At 41.9% G+C, this 23,641-nt stretch overlaps 1 protein-coding gene across 2 annotated transcripts; it reads right to left on the bottom strand.

The window, feature by feature from the left end:
• Positions 1-772: 772 nt before the first annotated feature.
• On the bottom strand, positions 773-23,060 carry LOC146990198 (aggrecan core protein-like). Of its 2 annotated transcripts, XM_085770468.1 has the most exons (20): positions 22,913-23,060; positions 19,641-19,735; positions 19,369-19,460; positions 18,036-18,327; positions 17,161-17,335; positions 16,283-16,410; positions 15,898-16,191; positions 14,619-14,921; positions 14,354-14,528; positions 14,144-14,271; positions 13,676-13,969; positions 13,472-13,570; positions 11,702-13,384; positions 9,676-9,753; positions 8,583-8,696; positions 7,256-7,414; positions 7,066-7,148; positions 2,365-2,509; positions 1,401-1,583; positions 773-1,280 (listed from the first exon to the last, which is right to left on the bottom strand). In XM_085770468.1, exons 2-20 carry the CDS (start codon positions 19,726-19,728, stop codon positions 1,216-1,218), a joined length of 4,578 nt encoding a protein of 1,525 aa, XP_085626594.1. In that variant the 5' UTR covers positions 19,729-19,735; positions 22,913-23,060; the 3' UTR covers positions 773-1,215. The 2 variants fall into 2 exon arrangements, with proteins under 2 accessions (XP_085626594.1, XP_085626603.1); XM_085770477.1 differs by lacking the exon at positions 8,583-8,696.
• Between the last annotated feature and the right edge of the window lie 581 nt (positions 23,061-23,641).

Raw genomic sequence — 23,641 nt, 5'->3', positions numbered from 1 at the left:
CTGAATATGGAGTTCCTAATTTTACATTAATAACAAAATGTTGCTGCCAAATGAATGAGAGATGATCATACATTCTAGATATGTCCATTTAAAAAGAAAAGAAGGGAACAAAACAAACAAACAAACAAACAAAACTTGGTCCTTGTCTGACAGTTTCTATTACTTTCCATATCTGACAATCTGGCTTTCACACTCACCTTTCATTGGTCGGTTGTGTGGGGGTTAGAGAGAAGCCAGGCCGTTCTGTCTAAATCTCTATTTTCATTTGCTGATAACTGAGTGCAAAGCTATGGATGTCCTCACCACTGTTATCCATGCATTTTTAAACAATATAATACCCCCCTCTCTACACTGGCTGACCATTCACTGTCCCTAAATACAATAACACATAATAATATACTTTTGATTTCCGATGTGGCCATTGTGTAGAGAGCCAGATCTTTAAAGAAGAGAAGCTCAACCATTAACTGGGATATTTGTTTTGTTTATATCCATAACAGCTCTCTGATGTGTTGATTCACCTCAGAGCTATAAAAACACACAGAGCCTCGGATGGCCTTGTTCTTTGGAAGTAGTTTTTCATGCTGTATCACAGGACCGCGTGGCAACAAGGTGCTTCTTTATTGAAAGAAAAATGAGCCCTGAAAACTTCAGCTAGACCGACTGAGTGTATACCAGTGGGAACCGTGGGGGAACTGGGATGACTGATGGGATTTTTCTAAAATAAAACAGCATCTCCTCTTGCCATGTTTTTTCTCCTACTGGGATTTCAATGAGTTATGCTTGCAAACATATGACTCTTTGGTATCTTACATCATTAAACAGCTCTAGAGCAAATTCGACCGTGCCAACATCCACCAACATCTATCTGTGATACACATCTACAGCAGACTACAATGAGCCAAACCATCCATATATCCATAAAGGTAAAACTCATACAGAACAAAGTATCCCAGCAATGAATTCACCAAAATAAAATTATATCACAATTCAAACAATGAAAATAAACTCAGAGCAATAAAATTAGTGTATCTAATTAAAATATATTATTAGGGGCAGGGGATAGAAGAGACGAGAATCACATTACCATGATGTAGCACCCTTCACGTGGGCTTTCCAGCAATTTAACCGTTCAAATCATCTTCACCAAAATGGAAAATTGATTTTCTTGTGCTGTTAATGTTCTTTTAAATAATGAATTCCTCTTTGTCCTCCTCAGTGAAGATCACTGCTGGCTGCTGGACTGCTGCCCCTCCGCTGTATTCTTTTTCTGGCTTTCACTGTAGCAAGTTGAGATGCAAAAGGGGGATGAGTTAATGTTAGAAAACGACATATATCACTGTGCTGTTAACTCTGTAAACTATTAGTCCTAGGATGAGTTACAGGGTACATGGACTTACCGTCAGTGCACTCCACCTGGGGTTTCTCCCACTGTCCATCTGCTTTGCAGCGAACCACTGGTGGGTGGCGCTGTGTGAACCCTGGGTTGCACTGATACCGGATGATGGAGTTGACGGGATACTCCTCCCTCCTGTAGCCGAACATGCGAGCATTTTCTACCACCGGTGGGTCACCACAAGACACTGAGGACAGAACCAGGGGCCACAAGGGACCATATCAAACCATGTGCCTCTCACAACACTTGTTATTAATAGTAGAGGGTTGGGGCTTTGCAGGTGATTAGAGTCTTGGATATGTCAAAAGATAGAAAAACATTTATATTTTTGCATTTGTATTTTTTATGTAGTGTCAGATTTTCTTTTTTTACCCTGTTGAGCACCCTCGGGACAAAAGTGTCCTCGCCCACAAAAACTGCTATAAAATCATCATACATCAATATTTTTTTCTACTTTTTTCGCATGAATCTCTTGAGTCACTTAAGCTCTGTTCAAAAATACCGAATGATAAATCATTTTCAGGATTTTAACCCTTTAAATGCCAGTTTGAATACATATAGCGCCCCCTATTGAAAAACGAATATTATATTTTAAATAAATTATATATTATATATATTTTAAATAAAATAAAATAAAAAACAGCCTGTCACTACTGGACCAATGTAAGAAATGCTAATTAATGCAGCATCTAAATGTGCACTTATCCATATCTTTTTTATGAATCAAATGAAAGTTGAATCTCTATGTGGCTTTTTTAATTTCCACAAAAGCTTTGATAAACCTCCTACATGTCATGGGTCCATTCTGTGACTCGTAATCATGACAGAGCTGTTCATCCATGTGCAAACAGTATGTACTTAATGTCAGACTTGTGCATCTTCCGCTTTATCTCACTGGGCAAAAGTTGACTGTTACAACCTTTTACATGTAGAACCTTGTGGAAAAGATGGCCGGTAGCCTACTGCACCTGGGCCTTTCTTGCAGGTGAATGGCAGGTGGTAGTTGCAGGGCACGTCATTCCACTGGCCGTTCTCATGCCAGATCATCACCACACAGTCCTCTCCTGAGTTGAAGTAATTATCCGGCTGGTTGGGCCTCCAGTTCTCAAATTGCTAAAAAAAAAAAGAAGGAAATACAAAAAAATACTTTACAATGAAGAAGAGCACTATTTCCATGGTGAACATAGTTCGAAGCAGTACTATACATATTACAACAAATGGCTCGGTTACCATGAAACTTGGCTTTGTGTGATGACCTTCTGAACTTTCTTCACAAAAACATTTAGACTAAACACAATAAACTTCTCCCCAGAACAAAAATGTACACTGTCCGATTTGCCGCTATAAAGGCTCAAAGACTATTATATATAGCTCCAAATACACATGCTGATTTTAAACCAAAACTCTTGGTTTGTGTTGCCAGAAAGTAAAGTCAAGAAGAAATGAATCAGAAAGACATCTATAAACATAAAGATCTTTTAACAGATATGTTTTTAATAAACCTATAATAAACTAAATATAATGTTAATAATTATACTCACAACATGTGTTGTGTTGCATATGTGCTGCATGAAAAATCACTGGGATGTTTTAGTATATGTTGGCATCATCACTAATTGTATTTCTGTATGGACATTACAACTGGTGGTGCTGACATGATTTGCAACTTTCCAGAACTGACAATCCAACAACCACATTTGCTTTGTGCATGTGTTTATGAAGTTTGGGGAGTTGAGAAAAGAACAACAACATTCATTCCTTGGCTTCTCCTGTCATTTTCATGCATACACACAACTGCAACAGTCTCTCCTCGAAAGCCCTCGAGGAGAGACTGCTGAAAAAGTGAGTGTCATTATCCCTGTTTGAACTATTGTCACCTCGCTGACAGCTGCTGTTCGCCTTGCTTCTCTTGCCTTTAGGTGTACTCAGTTGACACATTGTAGGGAGTAGTTAATTTCAGGCACACTCCCTCCTTGAGGCCATGTTCAGAGTACCACTGTATGAAAAAATACAGCCAATTAGGTGATAGGTGTCCTTTTGCAGCTCCAGCAGCAAAGTTAAACCTCACCCACGGTTTCCCTGCAACTTTCTTTGGATTCTATCTCAGTTTAATGGCTTCATCTCTTTCTCCAACCCTTTCTCAGGCTGGACTTTTAAAGCCCTAATCCTATTTCTCATTCACACCTCTTCGTCGAGAAACATTCCCCTACAAAATGAGACACCACTATCAAATGTCTTCAAATGCATCATAATGTATTAGAAGAGGAGTAAAAAAAAAAGTTTCACTAATTTGCTCCTGCTGATGGAGATCATCTGCTAGATCAGACATTAAAAAATTTAGAGTACCTGAAGCATCAACCCTTCTCAAGTGCAGCTTCTAATATCATCCAAACACCTGGTAATAAAGTCCCCTTTTTTTCTTTGTGCAATCTGTTTGGTAAGTTTGTACCTTTAAATAAACCCACTTGGGTGGGGTGACGTTTGCTTCTGTGACTGTGTTTATGCAGATCAGGTGGTGCAGTGCTATTCTGGTGCTTGTTTTGATATGACATTGCATTTTCACTTCAACTGCTGAGATAACCTCTTATCACAAATGACAACAGCTCATTTCACGTTGCATTTGCTGTTTGAGATGATCAGTGAAACTAGTAAAAAAAGAAAACTTTTCCTGCATATTGAACTTTGTCGTCAAATGCAAATCAGTACATAAACATGATTAAAGCATAGTTTGTACTGGATTAGAGTGTTTCTAATGCCTGTTTCATGCTGTTAGTCTGTGGGGAATATATATTTCAGAGATGTTTTTTTTCTTGTGGATGCTGTTTGGTTTGGTCACTGAAAAGAACTTCCAGCAACGAGCCAGGGCTTCTGCTTAGTACCCAACCATAGAAAACACTGTGATTATACCATGTAACACATAACAGTACTTTAGAGGTTCCTAACCTTTGATGTGGGACTACTGGGGCCAGAGGACAATTCATATTGTCCCAACACTGATGCTTTGATCATGTCTGATTTAGACTTTCCTGCAGCGTTTCATGGATGTAACAAGGAACTTCGAATGAGCAGAATAAAATGTATGTGATTATATGACATCAGGAGTCTCAGAAGCCTTGTGGCCTCCGGTATGATGAGAGTCCACATAAAACTTCAGGGAACCACATCTTTGTTTTAGGAGGCTTCAGGCCAAACTGTTTGAAAACCATCACTCCCAACCACACCTACCTGTAGAACACTGGACTCTATCAGGCAGATGTGTAAAAGACGATGAATTGCTCATGACCTGAATATTGGTATTTTGAGTCGTCTACCAGTAAAAAACAAGCCCTGGGTTGTTTGTTTAACAGCTTGTTAAGTTGACATCTAGTGGCCATAGTAATTATGACAGGAGCAGAGAGAAGTGGTGGCATAGTATTACGTAAGAGTGCCAAAGTGCAGGAGTACAGGAGTGTTAACCGAAATCATGCTCTCTTTCTAACTCTTACCAAGTATTTACTGCCTTTAACCTTGTTACAGTTTTTCTCGATTGCTAAGACACATTTCTTGACAGCTTCTCTCATTTTCTCTAAACTGTGAACACAAACCCCAATTTTCAAGCTACATTCACAAAACCTCAGACTCTTCTTGCAAAACCAAACTTTCACCTCAAAACTATGTTGTCAAATCGTGCCCCGAGTCAATCAAAATTAAAAACACTACTGAGCAGCCACTAAACACTACGTAGAAAAATAGAAAACACAATGCTCAGGACATGAAGCTGTAGAAATAAATGTTTATCATTCACTGTAGGCTAAATGCATGTTGCAAAACAAAAAACCTGTGCATTTACACTGTAGCACTTCTCTCCTTCCCTTTCTTTCACCCTCCTCCTTCCCTCTCCACATCCATTTCATCCCCTTTTCCTTCCTTCTTCTTTTTTCTTCCCAGTTCACATCTCACATCATTGTACACAAGTGTTATCAATTTTGAGTTGTTGTGTTCAACCGGTGAAACTTGTGCTTCCTACTTGTGTTTGACTTTTGCCACCTGTGCTCAGCATTATGCAACACAGGTGCATCACAATGAAAATGTGTTGGTAAGATGTGTCTAAACAGGTGAAAAGTGCTGATGGTTTTGCCAAAAGAGTGACTGATTCAATCAGTGGGTTCAGGCAACTGAGAATTTGGTTCAGACAACAGGGTTTAGTGTTTTAGCAATTGAGAAAAATAAGTAGCTTTTGTGCCTAAACTTACGTAAAGGGATAGTTCACCCACAATTCAAATTTCACTCATTTTCTTGCACTGACACAGGCAGAGCAGCGAACTGAGACACTGGGAGCTTCCACTACAAACAAGCTTAAAATATAGACTTATTTAAAGGGATAGTTTTTTCGATTTTATTTTCGACTAAGGGCTGGGAGAAGTTTCAGAGTTATCCGTGGCTTCTCTGAGTTACAGGGGGTCTCGGCGTAGCAGTGCATGTCAATATGTGAGGCACTTTGTGTGGCTTCTCTGAGTTACAGGGGGTCTCGGCGTAGCAGTGCATGTCAATATGTGAGGCACTTTGTGTTACTTCAATGTATGAAAAGTGCCATATAAATAAAGCTGATTTGATTTGATATAACGGTTGCAAATGGATACCAACTGTCTTCGTAACAAAAAGACACACCAAAAAACATCCAAATACCTCCATGCTGCTCGTATGTAGTGTCCGTCTTGTATTGAAGCAAGAAAAAAAAGCAAGAAAAAAATTAAATAAGTCTATATTTCAAGCTTGTTTGTAGCGGAAGCTTCTCGAAGCTCCTCATCCCGGTTCGTCAAATTTGGATGAACCGAGAAGAGGAGGTTCGAGAAGCTTCCGCTACAAAACAAGCTTGAAATATAGACTTTTTTTTTTTTTTTGGGACAATTTCGCATTTCGGGGCTTCAATACAAGACGGACATTACATACGAGCAGCATGGAGGTATTTAGGTGTTTTTTGGTGTGTCTTTTTGTTACGAAGACAGTTGGTATCCATTTGCAACCATTATATGGACATGCACTGCTACGCCGAGACCCCCTGTAACACAGAGAAGCCACGGAGGACTCTGAAACTTCTCCCAGCCCTTAGTCGACATGAGGGTGAGTAGATAATGAGTGAAATTTCAATTTTGGGTGAACTATCCCATTAATGAAGCCGCTGTGGTAACCATGGCAACAGTCCTCACATCGGTACAATCACAGTTTATGTTGTAATATCCTAACCATTCAACCAATACCAATGTGTAGCGTTGATGGTGACCTGTAGCCTCGTAAACCAGCCTCTCGCGGAAGTGCATTTAATTTCATTCCGAGGGAGAGTCTGGCCTCATCCCCATTCTAAGCGTTTGGACTGAAACCCTCAGAAGGCCGAGCCAATCAGCGTCGCCCGCTGTGATTGACACAGCACGTTGGCCAATCAGGGACCGACTGGTGCAACGCCCCGTCACTACACCAACTTGCTGATTGGCTGAATGGGGTTGTCTGTCAACGCTACTAAGATATTAAACCGTCTTTGCTACTACTCCCGCCCAGCTCCCGCCCACGCCCACCCCAAACGCTTGCAGGGGGGATGAGGCCAGACTCTCCCTAAAAATGAAATGAATTTCCGCGAGAGGCTGGTTTACGAGGCTAGGTGACCTGGGCCTACGCCTCAGTTTAATGTCACTCACCAGTGGAGTGCCGTCGGTCCAGCGGAAGTCATTCTCTACCGTCTTATCATTGAGCCCAATCCACTGGTAGTCCTGTGCATTTGCTGTGGCAGAAAAAGAGACTTTGATTAGGCCTTTATTTTTTATTTTCTTTCTTGTCCCCATCTCCATGGAAACAAAAACACAGAAACACAGTGTTAAACACACTCACAGTTGACAAAGTCTTGCTCCTCCGGGGTGATGACGCTGACCAGGTGGGCGTTCAGGTCTCGGCAGCGACTCTCTGCGTCCAGCCATGTCTCTCGCTCAGAGAAGTGCAAGTAGCAGTTTCCCTGAAACTTGGTCCAGCCCTCTTCACACTGCTGCTCGTCTGCAGCCGCAACACCCACCAGTTGACATTGTGAAAGAGGTCACTTAAATCAATGTACAGCAATCTGAACACACTCTCACAAACATACACTCTGTTTTCAAACTACGAAACTCTGGTGGTAAGATTTAACTTCATTCCTCATTCTCAGATGAAGCGGCTGATGGGGAGGAGCTAATTTTGTCACTGGAGCTAATGAAATGCTTGATACAGTTCACAACCCAGTCTTTCAGTTTTATGTATTCAGCACTTGTTTTGTGAGTCAGACAGGAACATAGTTTCCCAGTGCTCTGCCCTCAGTCGCTCTGGCTCCCAGCATCAACGTGACGATGGACAGTGTTTCCATTCTGACGCACAAAACAAACGTCCCAATACAGAATGGAAAATTACACATAATCATTCAGTTTAACTGTCAGGGCCATGCCCAACAGTGATGTTACTGTAAATTTCCAATTTTCTTTTCCCTTGGTGTAACATTCAAAGGCTTCATTCATACTCTTCACTTTGATGATTTGATTTACAGAGCCTGTTCACCAAAATTAAAAAAAACAAACATATTTTCCCACTTACTCTCACTGAGATTTAGCCATAATGATATTTTTGGATTTATTTGTGAACCTCTGAGACTTCTCTTACTGCTCAGACTTTATGCTCTATACTCTCTAACCCATCCTAAAACAAAGTCCCTGTGTCTCAGGATGATGTTTGTTCCTGACTTAAGAAACTTTCATCCTCATGTTTGTCAAACAAAATGATCTTAGACCAAGGTCAACTTATCATCCGTAGGGTCTTCGACGTGTGGTGGTGAGTCTTATAAAGAGTCACCACCAAATGTGCTCAACAAAAGGGTTTGACAAAGGGTCAGTTGTTCAATGTTTCATCATTGAAGCATTGAACAGTTACAGTATGACATGATATCATATGTGTTATCTGGGTGAACTGATCCTTTTGCTAATTTTAATGCCCTGGTTCCTGTGATAGTAGCAGAGACATCATCACTGATACACTTTGTGCATCTTCGACTCCTCCTCCACCTCCAGGACTCCTCATGGCTTCCACAGAGCCACACTGAGAGATGATGCCGTCTGCTCTTGATGTTTAGTGTCTCTCTCCGTTCAGTTGTTTTTGAGAGGCTGTTGTTAGTATTTATTAGCTGAAGCTGATCTCATACCGATCTCACAGCGTTCCCCTCCGTAGCTGGGCAGGCATAAGCATTTGTAAGAGTCTGCACTCTCCACACAGGTGGCTCCATTGGCACACGGGTTGGAATGGCACACATCTACCTCTGCAAAAAAGGGGGCGGATGACACTACTGTTTCAGCATGGGGTGGGGGTGGGAAGTGGGAACTTGGCCAGCAATGTGAGGGTGGTGAAAGTGTGATAGCAGGACTATAAGACCTCAGGACTGAGGAGTTAGTGAGTAATACTGAAGCTGCTGCAACGTCAGATCCAGACTAAACTTACTGCACAATGAGTCATCCTCTATGTTTGATTGCTATTGGTAAATATTATCATTTGAAGCCTTCAGGGTTACACAGTGGTGATGAAGGCTAAATCTGAGTTAATATTTACAAAGGTTAAAATATAATTGAATTTCCTACAGGAAGTTTAAGTTTGAATCTGTGATTATTTGCAGCAGATTATCAGTATTTAATTTCAAGCAGTAGGAGAGCACTCATATGATGCCAGACACCACATATGTTGCTCATGGATCAGCATGCGTAACAGCAGAGCGGAGGCGGCGCACTGGCACAGCAGACCAAAAACAACATATAGGCTGACGACAGTTGTGATAAACACGTGACACACAGGCTGTGCAATCTCACAGCAGAGCTGATACATATCTGACAAACACCTTAAGACTCAAACCTGCCACACAAACACAGGACCCATAGCCAGACAAAGACGAAATGCAAAAACAGAGCAAATCAGACACGGACAAAACATAAGATGCAAAACACATCAGGACAGAACAGCGGGGAGAGAGAAACAAGACATTTGGTAAGGCTCATTCATAAACAGTGATTCGTTTACAACCAGTTAAATGTTTAGCCCTATATGAAGTTGTTACTTCATGTGCTGATTAATCAACAGACCAACAATATCAAACATGCAAAATGTTTAACAATAAAGTTGCACAAAGAAATGTTACACGTGAAGTCTGATGAACCAAGTCTGATCTCAGAAGTTTTCAGAGAAAGAAAGGTGAAGAGTTTTTTTTTTTTTTTTTTTTTTAAAGGACATGCCACTGTTTTGGGACTCACCGTGGCAGAGAGCAACTCCATCCTCCGCTGTGCATGAGGCAGAACCACAGGGGTTGGGATCACATGGGTTAAAGGCACCTAGAATAAAGGGGAATCTCTCCATGAGCCATGAGAAACATGAAACTTCATCTGAACTGGTGGCTCAGGCTTCCGAGCAGTTGCAGTAGATGATAGTACCCCCACCCCCACGAACATGCTTTCAGTATTTTTGGTACTGAAAGCACCGTTTTAATTTACATCTACAGTGGTGCTATAGTAGTAAACCATTCCAATGTAATGTTAATAGACTTGAATACTGTTTTGTTTGTGCCGTGGGTCACAAGAAAGTCTTTTGGTACAGGACCTACTCTGCGTCTGCATTATTAATTCAGGACAAATACATATGAGTCATCAGCAAACCTGATCAACAATTAGTTAGTGATTCTGACTGAAAAACAAACTCCAGGACTGCCGACAGTTAACTCAGACGTTTGCTGATACTCTCATCAGAGAACAGGAAACATTGTGACCACAATCAAGGAGTCAGTCAAAACTGATCTATTGATCTGCTGTTGAGAGATATGAACTCATTATACCTTTGTACAACACTTGCTTGGGTGCATTTGGATGTCTGTAATGAGATAATGATTTTTTTCCCCCCACACAGACAGGACTAGATGCAGGCCAATGGACTGTAGACAAATTGAAATAATTACAGTTGTTAGTTAGGGGAGGCAGAAATAATGTGGTCTGCGAGACTCTTTATAGACTGCAATAGATTTCTTTCAGGTGTTTGTCTAACTTTGGACAGTAGCAGTGGTGAGATACGATGTTGTCAACCACAAATTCCGCGTCAATACACAGGCCAGTGCTGTAAGTGTCATGTATGTAATTTGTGGTCATTGGTCAAAGTATTTATTGTTGATCTTGGTATATATTATTTTAAAGCAGAAGTAAGCGGAATGTTTGTGTTAAAGCAGAAGTAAGCGATATTTTTGTGTTAATATAAGTCTTAAATAGTTATATCTTCCGACAGCAATCACTTACATAGAGTGTTTGGACCGAAACACGGGTCTGTCAGTCACTCTGCTCTGCTCTGAGCCGAGGAGAAAACTTTTCTCGTATCCTACCATTTTTATCCAATGAGGAGAGAGAGAACGGCATGAAGGGCTGTGTGTGCAGCCAAGGGATGCACCTGAATGTGGTGGCGTAGGGACGAGGACCAATAGATCCATGACGAGGGCGGGGGCTGCTAACTCCGTCGGCTGACAAGACGTTATGGTACGTTCAAGGCAACTCGTAACTCGTGTTTTTCCGACCTGTGAAGTCGTACCAGTTCGATCTGGTACGAGTTCACGGGTCGGAAGTTATGAGTGGCCGTTATAGTGCACTTTCACAGGTAACAGGTCGGAAAAACATGAGTGGGTTGCCTGGAACGCTACAAAGTCGTAAGTTGTGACTTGAAGCTGTAATTTACGGTTTCAAAAGCCTACCTGGAATGCAGCATTAGCCAAAACGACCGGATCGCTTACTTCTGCTTTAATATAAGTCTTAAATAGTTATATCTTCCGACAGCAATCACTTACATAGAGTGTTTGATCCGAAACAAGGGTCTGTCAGTCACTCTGCTCTGCTGTAAGCTGAGGAGAAAACTTTCCTTGTATCCTACAACCTTTATCCAATGAGGAGAGAGAACGGCATAAAGGGGCGGTCCTCTCTGTGTGTGCAGCCAAGGGATGCGCGTGAATGTGGTGACGTAGGGACGAGGACCAATAGATCCATGACGAGGGCGGGGGCTGCTAACTCCATCGGCTGACAAGAAGTTAGCCAAAACGACCGGATTGCTTACTTCTGCTTTAAGTTAATTAATTAATCATGTAGACTGTACGTAGATATAGGTGTGGGCTAGATGATAATGAAACATGTCTAACACAGTTTCACTTAGGCCAAGCTGACATGTGACATTGTTTTCATTTGTGAATAATAGAAAACTAGAAATATTACAATTTTAGAAGCTGAAACTCGTGATTTTTTTTTTTTGACCTACCTTCTGCTGACTCGGTTTTTCCTGCAATGCCTGGTGTCTGCACAGAGGCTGGTGTGGCTGCAGTGGGGGGGGCAGCCAGTCCTGCAGGGGCGAGTGCTGGGCTATGGGTCACATAGACATCATCATGAGGGATCTGTGACAGTTCAGCACCACCTAGGGCCTCCTCTGGCCCCGCTGTGCTCTCTCTGAGTGTCCATTCACTGGACAGAGAGGGCAGCACCACCTGCGGCAGATATCCAGAGGGAGCTCCTGAAGGAATGCTGCTGGCTGTAGATGAGAAGTCATCTCCACTACCGGAGTAAAAGCTACCGCTGGTACTGCTTCCCTCTCCACTGTACTCCAAGGACCCCTGTCCAAGCTCCAGAGGGAGTGTAGTGTCTCCAGATACATCTGTCATGAAATCCCCACTCAAGAATGTAACACTACTTTCTTCTCCGCTTGCAGAGAACTCAGATCCAGACATTCCTGATCCAGATCCAGAGATGAATGTTGAAATTCCAAATCCAGACAAATGTTCACCACTTCCCTGTCCAGAGCTGTAGAGCAAAACCCCAGAAGCCTCCTGCTCTCCGGAGGATGACCCTGTTAGCTCAGTGAACCCTGACCCCACAAAGGTCACACCTGAGAAGAACCCTGAACCGAACTCTGAGCCACTACCAGAAGCCGAGCCACTGAGATCACCGCTGAGCATCCCAGATCCTGACATGTCTCCAGAGCCACTGAACAGCAGAAGGCCTCCTCCAAGTTCGTGCTCCTTGTGGGTGATAGGAGCAGATGCATCAATCAGTTCATCATCAATCAGTATGATCTGAGGGGTTCCACTTCCTGGAAGATCTCCTGATTCTCCACTGGCACTTCCAGAAGAGAATCCTGAGGGGAAACCACCGGAGCCGGAAAAGTCCTGGCCAGTAATGAAACCAGAGCTGTACATGGAAGAGCCACTCTCTTCAGAGCTGAATCCAGATCCAGAGACATATCCAGACTGGTCCCCACTACCACTGAGCACTCCAGAGCCTGCTTCAGATGCATCAATGATAAGGACCTCTGTGCTGCCCTCTTCAGCTTCTTGCAGTCCACCTGAAACTGAGCCCTCTCCGGAGATAATGCTGTTGATGCCTGAAAAAACAATAGTGAAGCCGGATTCTTCTCCACTGAGACCTGATCCAGAAGCATCTGCACTGCTAAGACCTGATTCTCCACTGGCCAGCTCAGCACTTGCACTGCCAGCCAGGTCTCCAGAGCCAGACAGGTCTCCAGAAGTAGATTGATAGCCAGAGAAAACCTGATCTCCAGAGCCAGAGAGGTCTCCAGAACCAGACAGGTCTCCAGAGGTAACCTTGTCTCCAGAGCCAGAGAGGTCTCCAGAACCAGACTGGTCTCCAGAGGTAACCTTGTCTCCAGAGCCAGAGAGGTCTCCAGAGCCAGAAAGGTCTCCAGAGGTAACCTTGTCTCCAGAGCCAGACAGGTCTCCAGAGCCAGACTGGTCTCCAGAGGTAACCTTGTCTCCAGAGCCAGACAGGTCTCCAGAACCAGACAGGTCTCCAGACTGATCCCCAGAACCAGAGTGGTCTCCAGAGCCAGGCAAGTCACCAGACTGATCCCCTGAACCTGAACTAAAGTCTACAGAGCCTGAACCAGAGCCAGATATCTCCACAGGGATGGGAGGGGCGATGGAAGGAACAGCTATAAAAAGACATTGAAAAGAAATAGTGTCAGAAACCTGGAAAATAAAAGGGAAATTTTAATGTTCATGATTTAATTGGAGCTTACCAGGCTTTAACAAATCAGAAATTGACGTCAGGTTCAGAAGGATCTCCTGGATGTCTGTGATGTTCAGTCCAGTTTCATTTGCGATAAGCTGAATGTCCACTGCAGGCATTTAACAGGAAGAGAAAATGGTAAAAGAATTTCATTAGTTGCAATGATGAAAATAAGAATTCAGAGTATGTCTGATATCAACAAATAGAAGCTTACCTCTGACACAATATGCATCAAATCTGGCATTAGGTTCAGGGTAGTGTGTCCGGTCAGGGTCAGCAAATACGGTGTGTACTCCTGAAATCCCCGCCCCACACTGAGCACGAGGGTTGTTGATGGGATAACGGACGCTACGATCCACCAACCACCCAGCACGACATTTGTCAAAACCCATCTTCCAGGCTGCATACAGCTCTCCGGTGGAGGCCAAAAAGGCGTTCTGCTCTCGACAGCTGGAGGCAGCCTCGTCGTAGGTGAAACCCTCGGCGGATCCCACGTGGAAAACCTCACCTGAGGAGCAGATTATAAACATTCTGCATAAGTGGGATGAAGGTTCACCTGGACATTTTGTGCAAAAAAGAATGGTGCGACCTCCTGACTCATTTCGCCAGAGCGGGTCACATAGGAATTTGTTCATCAGTCACTGGGCTTTTATGGTAGTGGGCCGTTATTATCATTTCGTACCTTTGAGCCCATCAATGTAGCAGTATACATCATATCTCTCATCTCCTGGCCTCAAACCGTAAGACCGAACTCCAGTTTGATCTCCCAGATCTCCAGCACACTTCTCTCGAGGGGAAACAATGGGATACCTATAAATGAACCAATGTGATGAGTTTGTGCAATTAATTTGGGACAGAAATCTTTTGCATTGTAAATATGTTTCAGACTCACCTTACAGTCTGATCCAGCAACCATCCTGCATCACACTGGTGATATCCAGCCTCATATGCTGCCTGCATCTGATCTGGTGTGGCGATGGAGGCCCCGATGCTACGACAGGCCAGCTGAGCCTCAACGAAGGTGAACGCATAGCGACCAGAGCCTGAGCGGTAATGAAAGACCACACCTGCCCACAAAAACAATATAAGGAACATTATTAACATTTATCTAATCTTAGAGTTGGATCATTACATACATCAGCAGTTACATTACTGACCATGTGGAGGCATCACAAAGCCTTTGCTGGGATCCCTGCCGATGTCGGGCTGTGCAGTGACTGACTCAATCAGGTCTGTGATCAGCTCTGTGACATTGGGCGGCTGAGGAAGTGGCAGCTGTGTGGGGCTCTCAGTGTAGGTGACGTCCACGACGGTGGGTTGCTGAGTCTCCACCTCTCCGATGGCCTCACTCTCTGTGGTCGTCCTCCTGAAGAACACCTCCGGGCTCTGTGTCACTGTGGTAACACTCAGTGTGCCACTTCCCTCTTCTATGATGCCTGAACCTTCCTCATCAGGAGAGTCTGAAGGTGATGGTGGAGGGAGATGTTACTTTAGAACTTTCTGTAATAAATATACACTATCAAGCATTGGTTAATTAGTTCATAATTTGTAATGAACCAAAGTAACTGCTTAACTTACTAAGTACGTGAACTAAACATTAAGTGCAGTGCTGTTTATAAAAGTCTATTTACACACTCATAACCATTAGTATACATTGAAATCAGTATAATTACAGCATAATTGTACATCTAAATAGTTTGTTTATCATTTACTGACACTTAATAAATGAACATATGAACCGCTCATGTTTCCTGAAATAACATCCATTATTTATAGTGTGAAAATACAATCATTACACACTTATAAATACTTAACCCCAATTAATGAGCTTGTGTATAAGTGTGTAATAATTGTATATTACCAACACAACAATCACAATATTATCATTCATTAGAAACTATGTTAATTTTAGCCTGTTTTTGGTCCCTATTATCTCTTTATCAGGGAAGTTCATCCTTTTGCTCTCAAACAGCCTCAGTTCTTCAAAACATTGATTAATAATATGTTGGGAAAGTTCCCTTCAGGTTCTTGCACCAAACCATTTGTTTTGCACATTCAAGCTATGAATCTTCTGTTTCACCTCATCCCAAAGGAGTGGTTGATGCTGCTGACTTGTCATTACAGATAATTTCCTATCAATGTGACACCATACATAGTAATTGTATCCATTGCAAATTGGTCTGTAATCAGGCCAGCTTCTAACTCACATTGTACACTTCAGATCAGGCATCAGCTGATTAACCGCTTCTCTTATACATGGCTATTAGTGGAGCATCATCATCCACTTAGCTACCAGCTTCCTGCCGCAGGAGGAACATCCAGACATTTTCACACATGTCGAGGCCAACATAACATCTCTGAGAGGTGGACATGTGGGTGAATGTGATAATATGCAGAGTAGCACTTTCAGTATTCTTTATCTGAATGATGTCGTACCTGTGTAGCAGAAACAGTCATAGCGAGATTCAGGGAATGGGTATCCTGTCTGGTTGGTGTGGAGGTAAACTGTTCGCACCCCCAGTAGACCGCCTCCACACTGCGGCCGACGAACGTTAATGGGATAGCGGACGCTCCTGTCTCCCAGCCAACCAGCATTACAGACGTCCATCCCACCCTGCCAGGCCAGGTAGAGCTGACCGGTGGTGGCCAGACGAGCTCCCTGCTTAGAGCATGCCTCCGCTGCCTCAGAGAAGCTGTACTTTTCTGCAGCAGCGGTGTAGAAGACTCTTCCTGCAGCAGATAAGAGAGGTTTGTCAGAGGATGAACAATAAACTACAGGTAGGGAGGTAGCAGAGTTCATCATCATCAACGTATAGGCTACCTGTCATCTTCTCAGCAAAGCAGTAGACATCATAAGTCTCATTGAGGTCTCTCACTCCATACGTCCTGACCCCCGGCAGCTCCTCTTTGTCGCCATAGCAGTTCACACGAGGGTCGTGGATCGGATACCTTTAAATTAAAACATAGTTTTTGACACTGACATCTGATATTTGCTGCTGTACCACAACTTTAAACCCACTACATTCCTGTTTGTTTGTCAATGACTGAATTCTAAGATAATAGAACGTCCTTGTCCAAACCTCAAAGGAGTATTTTCATGATGCTATATAATAACAATTGAGATAATTATATTTCTTTATCCAGAACAAGAAATATTTTTGTGAGATTTGGAAAATAAACTTCCCCTACAAGTGAATTTAAAAAAATATAATGTTATGAAATGGCCGATATGAAGTCCAGGATTTTAATTAAAGCAGAAGTAAGCGATCCGGTGGTTTTGGCTAACTTCCTGTCAGCCGATGGAGTTAGCAGTCCCCGCCCTCGTCCCTACGTCACCACATTCATGTGCATCCCTTGGCTGCACACACAGAGAGAACCGCCCCTTTATGCCGTTCTCTCTCCTCATTGGATAAAGGTTGTAGGATACAAGGAAAGTTTTCTCCTCGTCTTACAGCAGAGCAGAGTGACTGACAAACCCGTGTTTCGGACCAAACACTCTATGTAAGTGATTGCTGTCGGAAGATATAACTATTTAAGACTTATATTAACACAAACATCCCGCTTACTTCTGCTTTAATTATTCTTTGCTTTTCACTTTTGTTTACACATAAGTTTTCATGACCACTGGTCAGGTAGTTGCTCCACCCTCTGTCAGTCGGGGGTAATAGAGAGTTGATGCCAACCACATGACAGACTGACCTGACTGTCTGGTCGGAGAGCCAGCCGGCGTCACACTGGTGGAAACCATCATCGTAGGCGGCCTGCAGCTGTTCAGGTGAAGCCATGATTGCGCTGTTCTCAGCACACGCTGCTTTCGCCTTTTCAAAAGTCAGGCTGTAGCGACCCATGATGGCACGATAGTGGAACACAATACCTGAAGAGGTAAACAAGTGCTTTAGTTTTGAGGTGAACATGATTGTTCAATACAAAAAAACACTGAGAGGAAAGTTCCACCAAACCTTCAACTTTATTGTAGTAATAGGATTTTTATTATATCTGGGTCTGTGAGAGATAATCATTGCATTGAGTTAAATATTGAGTTATTTGGCCCCTGCTGACCTCCCCTATACGTGGCATTATTACTTTACACACAGAAACTCTTTAGAGCTGACTGCTGGACAGAATAATTTAAAAGAACCAAAAAGGTTAAACTGGGCTTCAGGGAATAATAATCACTTATAAAAGAAAATAATTGTCAGGTTTATTGATAAAGACAATAAAAATAATACAATAATGAACTCTAGTGTTAATGACTTGACACCCAGAGAGACCAACAAATGAGCTAAATAAAAACTAAAACATTTAAGGCCTTTACTCTAAACTTTGACAAAGTCTCTCTAAAAGAGCAACATCACATTATGGAGGTTGGAGCACCCAGTGTTTATGGTACTGTGCTACACCCACTAATGTGTTGAGACCTTGAGCGTTACCGACGTTGCCTATTTGCTAATCATGATCACAGTGATGATGTGACATTATAAAACCAATTGAATATCTTTTCTCCTGGATATCTACGTCAGTTGTATCCACCATGATTACTTCACTGACACTTCTGTGACAGCACATCAGCTTACCTTGAACTTGCACATGAACGATGTCGTGATTGTCCTCAATGCCGTGCTGAACCTCACAGCGATATACTCCTGTGTCAGTGGACCGTAGTTCAGATATCTTAATGCTGGCGTCTGTTGGGGTGCTGGGGTAGTCCACCAGATGGACCCTGTCCAGGTAGCTCTCAGTGATACGCACTCGTCCTTCCAGAGCCACAAGGATGGTTGTGACCTTTTCTTTTGTGACAAGGCTCCATTTGATACGATGGGAAAGGGGGGCAATGTTGGGAGCTCCTGGGTCTGGGACAGTGTGGTCCTACACAAGATAACAGCATCATGCATGCACCAACAAATTATTTCCTAGGTTCACTAAATATAAACACAGTAATCTGACGGTAATGATCTAATTCATACAGACCCTCTTCTGTACACAATCTTTGCCACCCTCAGAACATAAACACACATCTCATATGGCAAGCTCTGTGGCAAATTAATTCAATGCCCTTAAAAAAAAATCCAGATCAAACGAGTAAAACCTCATGAATTGTCACATCAGTTCCACATACCATTTTTTTTATTTTTATTTAGACCCCTTGGACATGAATTGCTTTGTCTTTCTTCTTATGTTTTATTTTATCTGTTTTATACATATGTTTTTTGTTTGTCTGTTTACATCTATACATGTCTCTTTAAAGCTGTATTCGTCATCCTTTGGCATCTATGGGTAAGAAAGCTGCCAAAAACAAGCTGAAGCACCTACAGATAAATGTTACAAAAGCAGCACGGTTTTCAGGCAATGTTGAAGTCCAATATTTATGCTCCTTCTAGCTCTATTTTTGGTCTCCACCAACTTCTGACGGAACAATCTGGTTCATTAGCCGCTAAGTGTTTTTTCACAGTATTTTCTGTAACTGTGTCTGTCTGCTGTTTGCTGGTAATTTATATTATATTTATATTATAGAAAACAGCAGCCAACTGCTTTAAAAATAATGCTATGAAACCATCAAGTGACCCATTCCAGTAAATGTGCTGTAAAACCAAAAATATGAGATAAAAGAACCAAAACAGCTTTGCAGAGTATGGTGACTTATTTATTTGTGGCTCTGTAACTGTGAATTTCAATTTTTGAATCCAATACTCTTTAAAATAGGCTATCCTAATACATAACTACAGTAAAAACTCATGAACTTGCCACATCAACCCCAGTCCAACTGAATTCCCTCATACACATTTCACATTGTCATTTGGTCCATTGTTCCACAAATTGTCCCCATAAATATACTGTAGAATATACTGTATAGTGGTACTCAAACAAACATACAAACTGAAATTTGGGTAAAAGCTCAAAATCACGCACCTCAAAATAACACGGTAACACCATAGTTCCTCCCAGTAGTGGGCGCTGTGGCCCCTGCAGAGGGATGCTCACACTCAGCACATCCTCCGGGTCTGTGTAAGAAGAAAGAAATGACATAGGAAGAAAGATGACAGCACACTCCAGCTGGCCAAGAAGTGCTCTGGAGATTGTCAAATGTAATTATCAAATATATCTAACCTGCAGTATAGGCCTACTGCAGTTCTGTAGGTCTAATTCATGAAATAATAAGATGTCATGATCAGAGATCTTACCCATGAACGAGTGCTCATCATACATGTAGTCAAATGTTGCTGAGATGACATTCAGACACGCACACAGCAGCACAGTCCACCTGATCATATTTTACCTGCTTAAACAAAAGGAAAATTAGCAAAACACAACTTGATACAATCATGAGTCAAATGCTACAGAACAAGAATTGATGGCTCTCCATTCATAAGTCTATCAATCTGTATTATAAAGGTTTGATAATGTTATTAATGTCATAAAGCATTTTCTCACCCTGATCAAAGTCCATTAGAGGCCATACTGTGCCCCTGTAATCTGGAGGGTTTTTTTTTTTTTTTTTTTAAATCATCCCCATGGGTTTTTAAAAAAATATGTCAAGAATGCTTATAATGAACTTTCTGTAGTGAGATGAGCGCACAACAACAATGTTAAACTTTATAGCACTAAGTAATACAATAAAGAGATAAATCCATCCGTTTTACTTTAAAGGATTAGTTTGTCAGATTGTGGTGAGATCATAATTTTATGGTCTCACCACAATCCCTCAAGAACCCCACAAGAATCAGAGGAGTTGGATTGAAATGTTGCTAAAACCTGATTAGTGAGCACAGATTTTTGACATTCCTGTTTCCAGCTGAGCTCAGAAGAAGTGAGAGGAGCACCAACATTAAAAAAAAAATGATTCAAATACAACAACCTCTCATGTGGAACCACCAAATGTTTTCAGACTTGGGCAGACCACTGTGGGCTCATGAAGGCACTAGCTGCACCACAAGGAGCAAAATGCAGAAAAGAAGTTTCCACAGTGGTGAAGAAGAAAATGAACTTTTGCTTCCTCCACCACATCATGCAAGATAACCTGACCGCTGACGTGCAGACTGGAGAACAGAAAAATAAAAGACTGAATGAGATCTGACTCAGACAACAACCCTGAACGCAGCACAGAGAGCTGGAGTACACAGCAAAAGGACAGACTGTCAGTGTGGGCAGGTGGTGGGGAGATGAGGCTCTGGCTCTCAGCACACATTCAACAAGCTCCTGCAAAACTCCTCTGCAGAAATCCAACACACTTTCTCACCAGGGTTCACACTGCTTTTGGCCAAGTTTGTGCAGCTGATGATGAACTCTGAAGTGCCTGATGTGAAGCAGCTTGAGGGGAACGAATTAAAGAAGCTTCTGTGGGCTCATCTCTCATGCAGGTGTCAAATCTTAAGTCGGTAGTTAAATGTCTTTTTCCTTCTGCCTCTTACTCTTTAGATTTTGCTCACTGGTGTTATGATTGAATGAGATGCCTTCAGAAATGATGCTCTACTTTTTTGCAGCATTTCCACGTCACTTATGCATTCAAACTTAAAGACTGTAGTTTAGTTTAGATTCAACAAGAAACTGATACCTAAAAAAAAACATCTCTGCCCTTAATTTCCTCATTGAACACCTCCCTCAATGATGAAAGACACATGGGCCATGAACCGTCTTTGCCATATCCTACTGACAGACAGTTATTCTTTTCTTTTTCACTGCTGATCAGTGAGAATTGTCCATCAGCAGTTGATTTGCATATCATATATGTGTGTCTTTATTGTTTTTACCCTCCAGTTGTTCTCCTTTATATTCAAGTGTATTGTATGTCTCCCCTCTATACTTGGCCTCATTTCTGTTTTTATTTATTTTGTTCATCCTAACAGTTTCCTGCTTTTCTGCTCTTGCTTTGATTGTCAAAATGCTTTTTAAATTCAGTTTTATAAATATAGTTATCATCATCATTATCAGTATTACATATTATTATGAAAGCATTTTCTGTACATTTACAGACAGAACATTACATGCATCAAAGTAACAGAGTTTATGAGGAACTTCTTTTTGTATCTAAATAAGTAAAAGACTTCCTCTACCAGCGCTGGATTTGATTTGTTTTACTGTCTTGTTAACAATAAAATAGGCTAGTATTCATACATACTGTATGAACAGAGCCAGAACCTAAGCTGGTTAAAATTAGATGATCTCTTACTGGATGTCAGAAAACAGAGAAGGGCTGCAGTCAGAGACCAAGTTCACTTTTTTAAAAACACTGAAAAGTGCTTGTAACAAGGAAGGAGCGCCTCCTCAGCACTAAGTGACAGTTCAGCCAAGCTGTGTGTGTGTGTGTGTGTGTGGTTGTGTGAGCTGTGCTGGTGGCCAGCTCCACACTGCTCTCATTCAGCCACTGTGGTGAGGTCCACTCCCAGAGAGACCGGGGGCCCATAAGACCTGATCTGTTCCCCCTGAAGCCTGTATTATGGCAGCTCTGACGACACCGGGGCCTATGTAAACAGTGAGGCGTATGCCCCGGTGTCTGGCCTTTCCATCACATCTCAACACTGCTCACATTCAGACAGGACACTCAGGAGAGTGTGAGACATGATGGAGGAGGAGTCACAGGCCGAAGGCGTGGCCATGATGGACTTTAATCCTCACCTGCACGACTACATCAGACCAATGAGTCTTCAGTGTCCACTTGAGTGTTTAAACTTGAAATATGATCATTTACGATCTACTGTTCAATAAACCGTGAACACAGCATCATTCGTTGCATGTCTTGTGCTGTCAGTGTGGATAATTTGATCTGTGATGTTTATGTTTTCAGGAATAATGTTGTTATTGTGTGTGATAATGTCTTTTTAAAACTATAAAGCAATGTAGCACTGTGTCTGAGACAAATTCTCCCTCCAGGCACAATAAAGTTCACTTCACTTCACTTCATTATGGAAAGAAGCCAGTTTATAACTTTAACAAGTTCCTGAAGAAATTTTATCAGTTGTTTTTAAGTCAAAGCGTATCACTCTTAGAAATGCTTAGAAAATCATTTCAGCACAATGTTTTTATCAAGTGACTAATTAAATTCTAGTTCAATAATTTATTTATTTTTTGCTCTTGTTCCAATGATATATTTTAGTGCTGTTATATATATAACTGAAACAAAATACTAAAATGTTAATTTCCAGTGAAAGTTTCAAATCCAGTCATTCTTTGAGGAGCAAGAATGATAATAAATGCAAGCTAGAATAAGAACAATAGGAGATTTCAAACCCACCTGAAACCCAATAGATGTTAACAATAATCCATAAAGATAATCAATTATATAATAGGGAAGTGGGCTATAGATAAGGTTGTTTTTTTTTTTTGTTTTTTTTGCACCTATTAATTAGCATTATATGGGTGAGGTGTGGGATCACCTGAAGGCAGCAAAGTCTTGTCACAGCCGTCACTTCACCAAGCCAGTCAAAACAAACTCATACATTTTAAGAATATTTCTCACCTGTTGCAAAAACAGCTTCACACCTGTTGAACTCTTCCTCAGTGGTGTGTTTCTGGGTAAGTGCAGCTCCAGGTGTCCAGGTCTAAAGTTTTAAGTCCCAGTGAGCAGCAGCAGGAGCAGACACAGAGCTCAGGATGCTCAGTCTTGTGCAGAGGAGAGAGACTGGGACCAGGTCTGGGTATCAAACCTAAGAGGGAAACACCAGCTGCTCACAAGGAAGTCTGAGGGGATCTCATTACTGCTTTCAAAATAAAAGCAGACTTCTCCATAAAACTTTCTCAGCTCTGGAGGGTTGGACAGATGTACCCAACACATTTTACTGCTGCATTCACATAAGGTTGTAAAAAAGTTTTTTAGTTGCAGCTATGTTTGTGATTTTAAAATGGAGAAGTTAATGCAACAGTGTGGCCTCGCTCTAATTAAGTCAATTAGCTGTAGATGTTTTACTATTTACTATTATTTTAAAGTAAATTTTTAGGGCATTTTTTGCCTTTATTTGATTGCATAGTTGAGAGAGACAGGAAATGGGGAGGGAGAGAGAGGGGGAATGACATGCAGTAAAGGGCCACCCGATGCAGGATTCAAACTAGGTCCGACTGCAGCGAGAACTATAGCCTCCGCATAGGGAGCCTGCTCAACCCACTACTCCACACGGCGCCACACATATGTTATCTTAGCTGCTGATATGAGCAGATTATTATATTATTATTTAATAGAACTATTAAACAA

Source organism: Trachurus japonicus, chromosome 3, assembly GCF_045865225.1.
Source record: "Trachurus japonicus isolate A0001 chromosome 3, Traja_1.0".
Taxonomy (NCBI): domain Eukaryota; kingdom Metazoa; phylum Chordata; class Actinopteri; order Carangiformes; family Carangidae; genus Trachurus; species Trachurus japonicus.
Note: the sequence above shows the minus strand (reverse complement) of the source record. Positions and strands in the feature narration are given on the sequence as shown.

What these genes read in the sequence shown, in the direction of transcription:
- LOC146990198 (XM_085770468.1), bottom strand. Translation starts at nt 19,728, where the DNA reads ATGATCAGGTGGACTGTGCTGCTGTGTGCGTGTCTGAATGTCATCTCA. An exon ending in TGACTGTTTCTGCTACACAG is followed by an intron (nt 14,922 to 15,897) that starts GTACGACATCAT and finishes CATCACCTTCAG; the next exon opens with ACTCTCCTGATGAGGAAGGT. An exon ending in GGACCGACGGCACTCCACTG is followed by an intron (nt 2,510 to 7,065) that starts GTGAGTGACATT and finishes TTTTTTTTTTAG; the next exon opens with CAATTTGAGAACTGGAGGCC.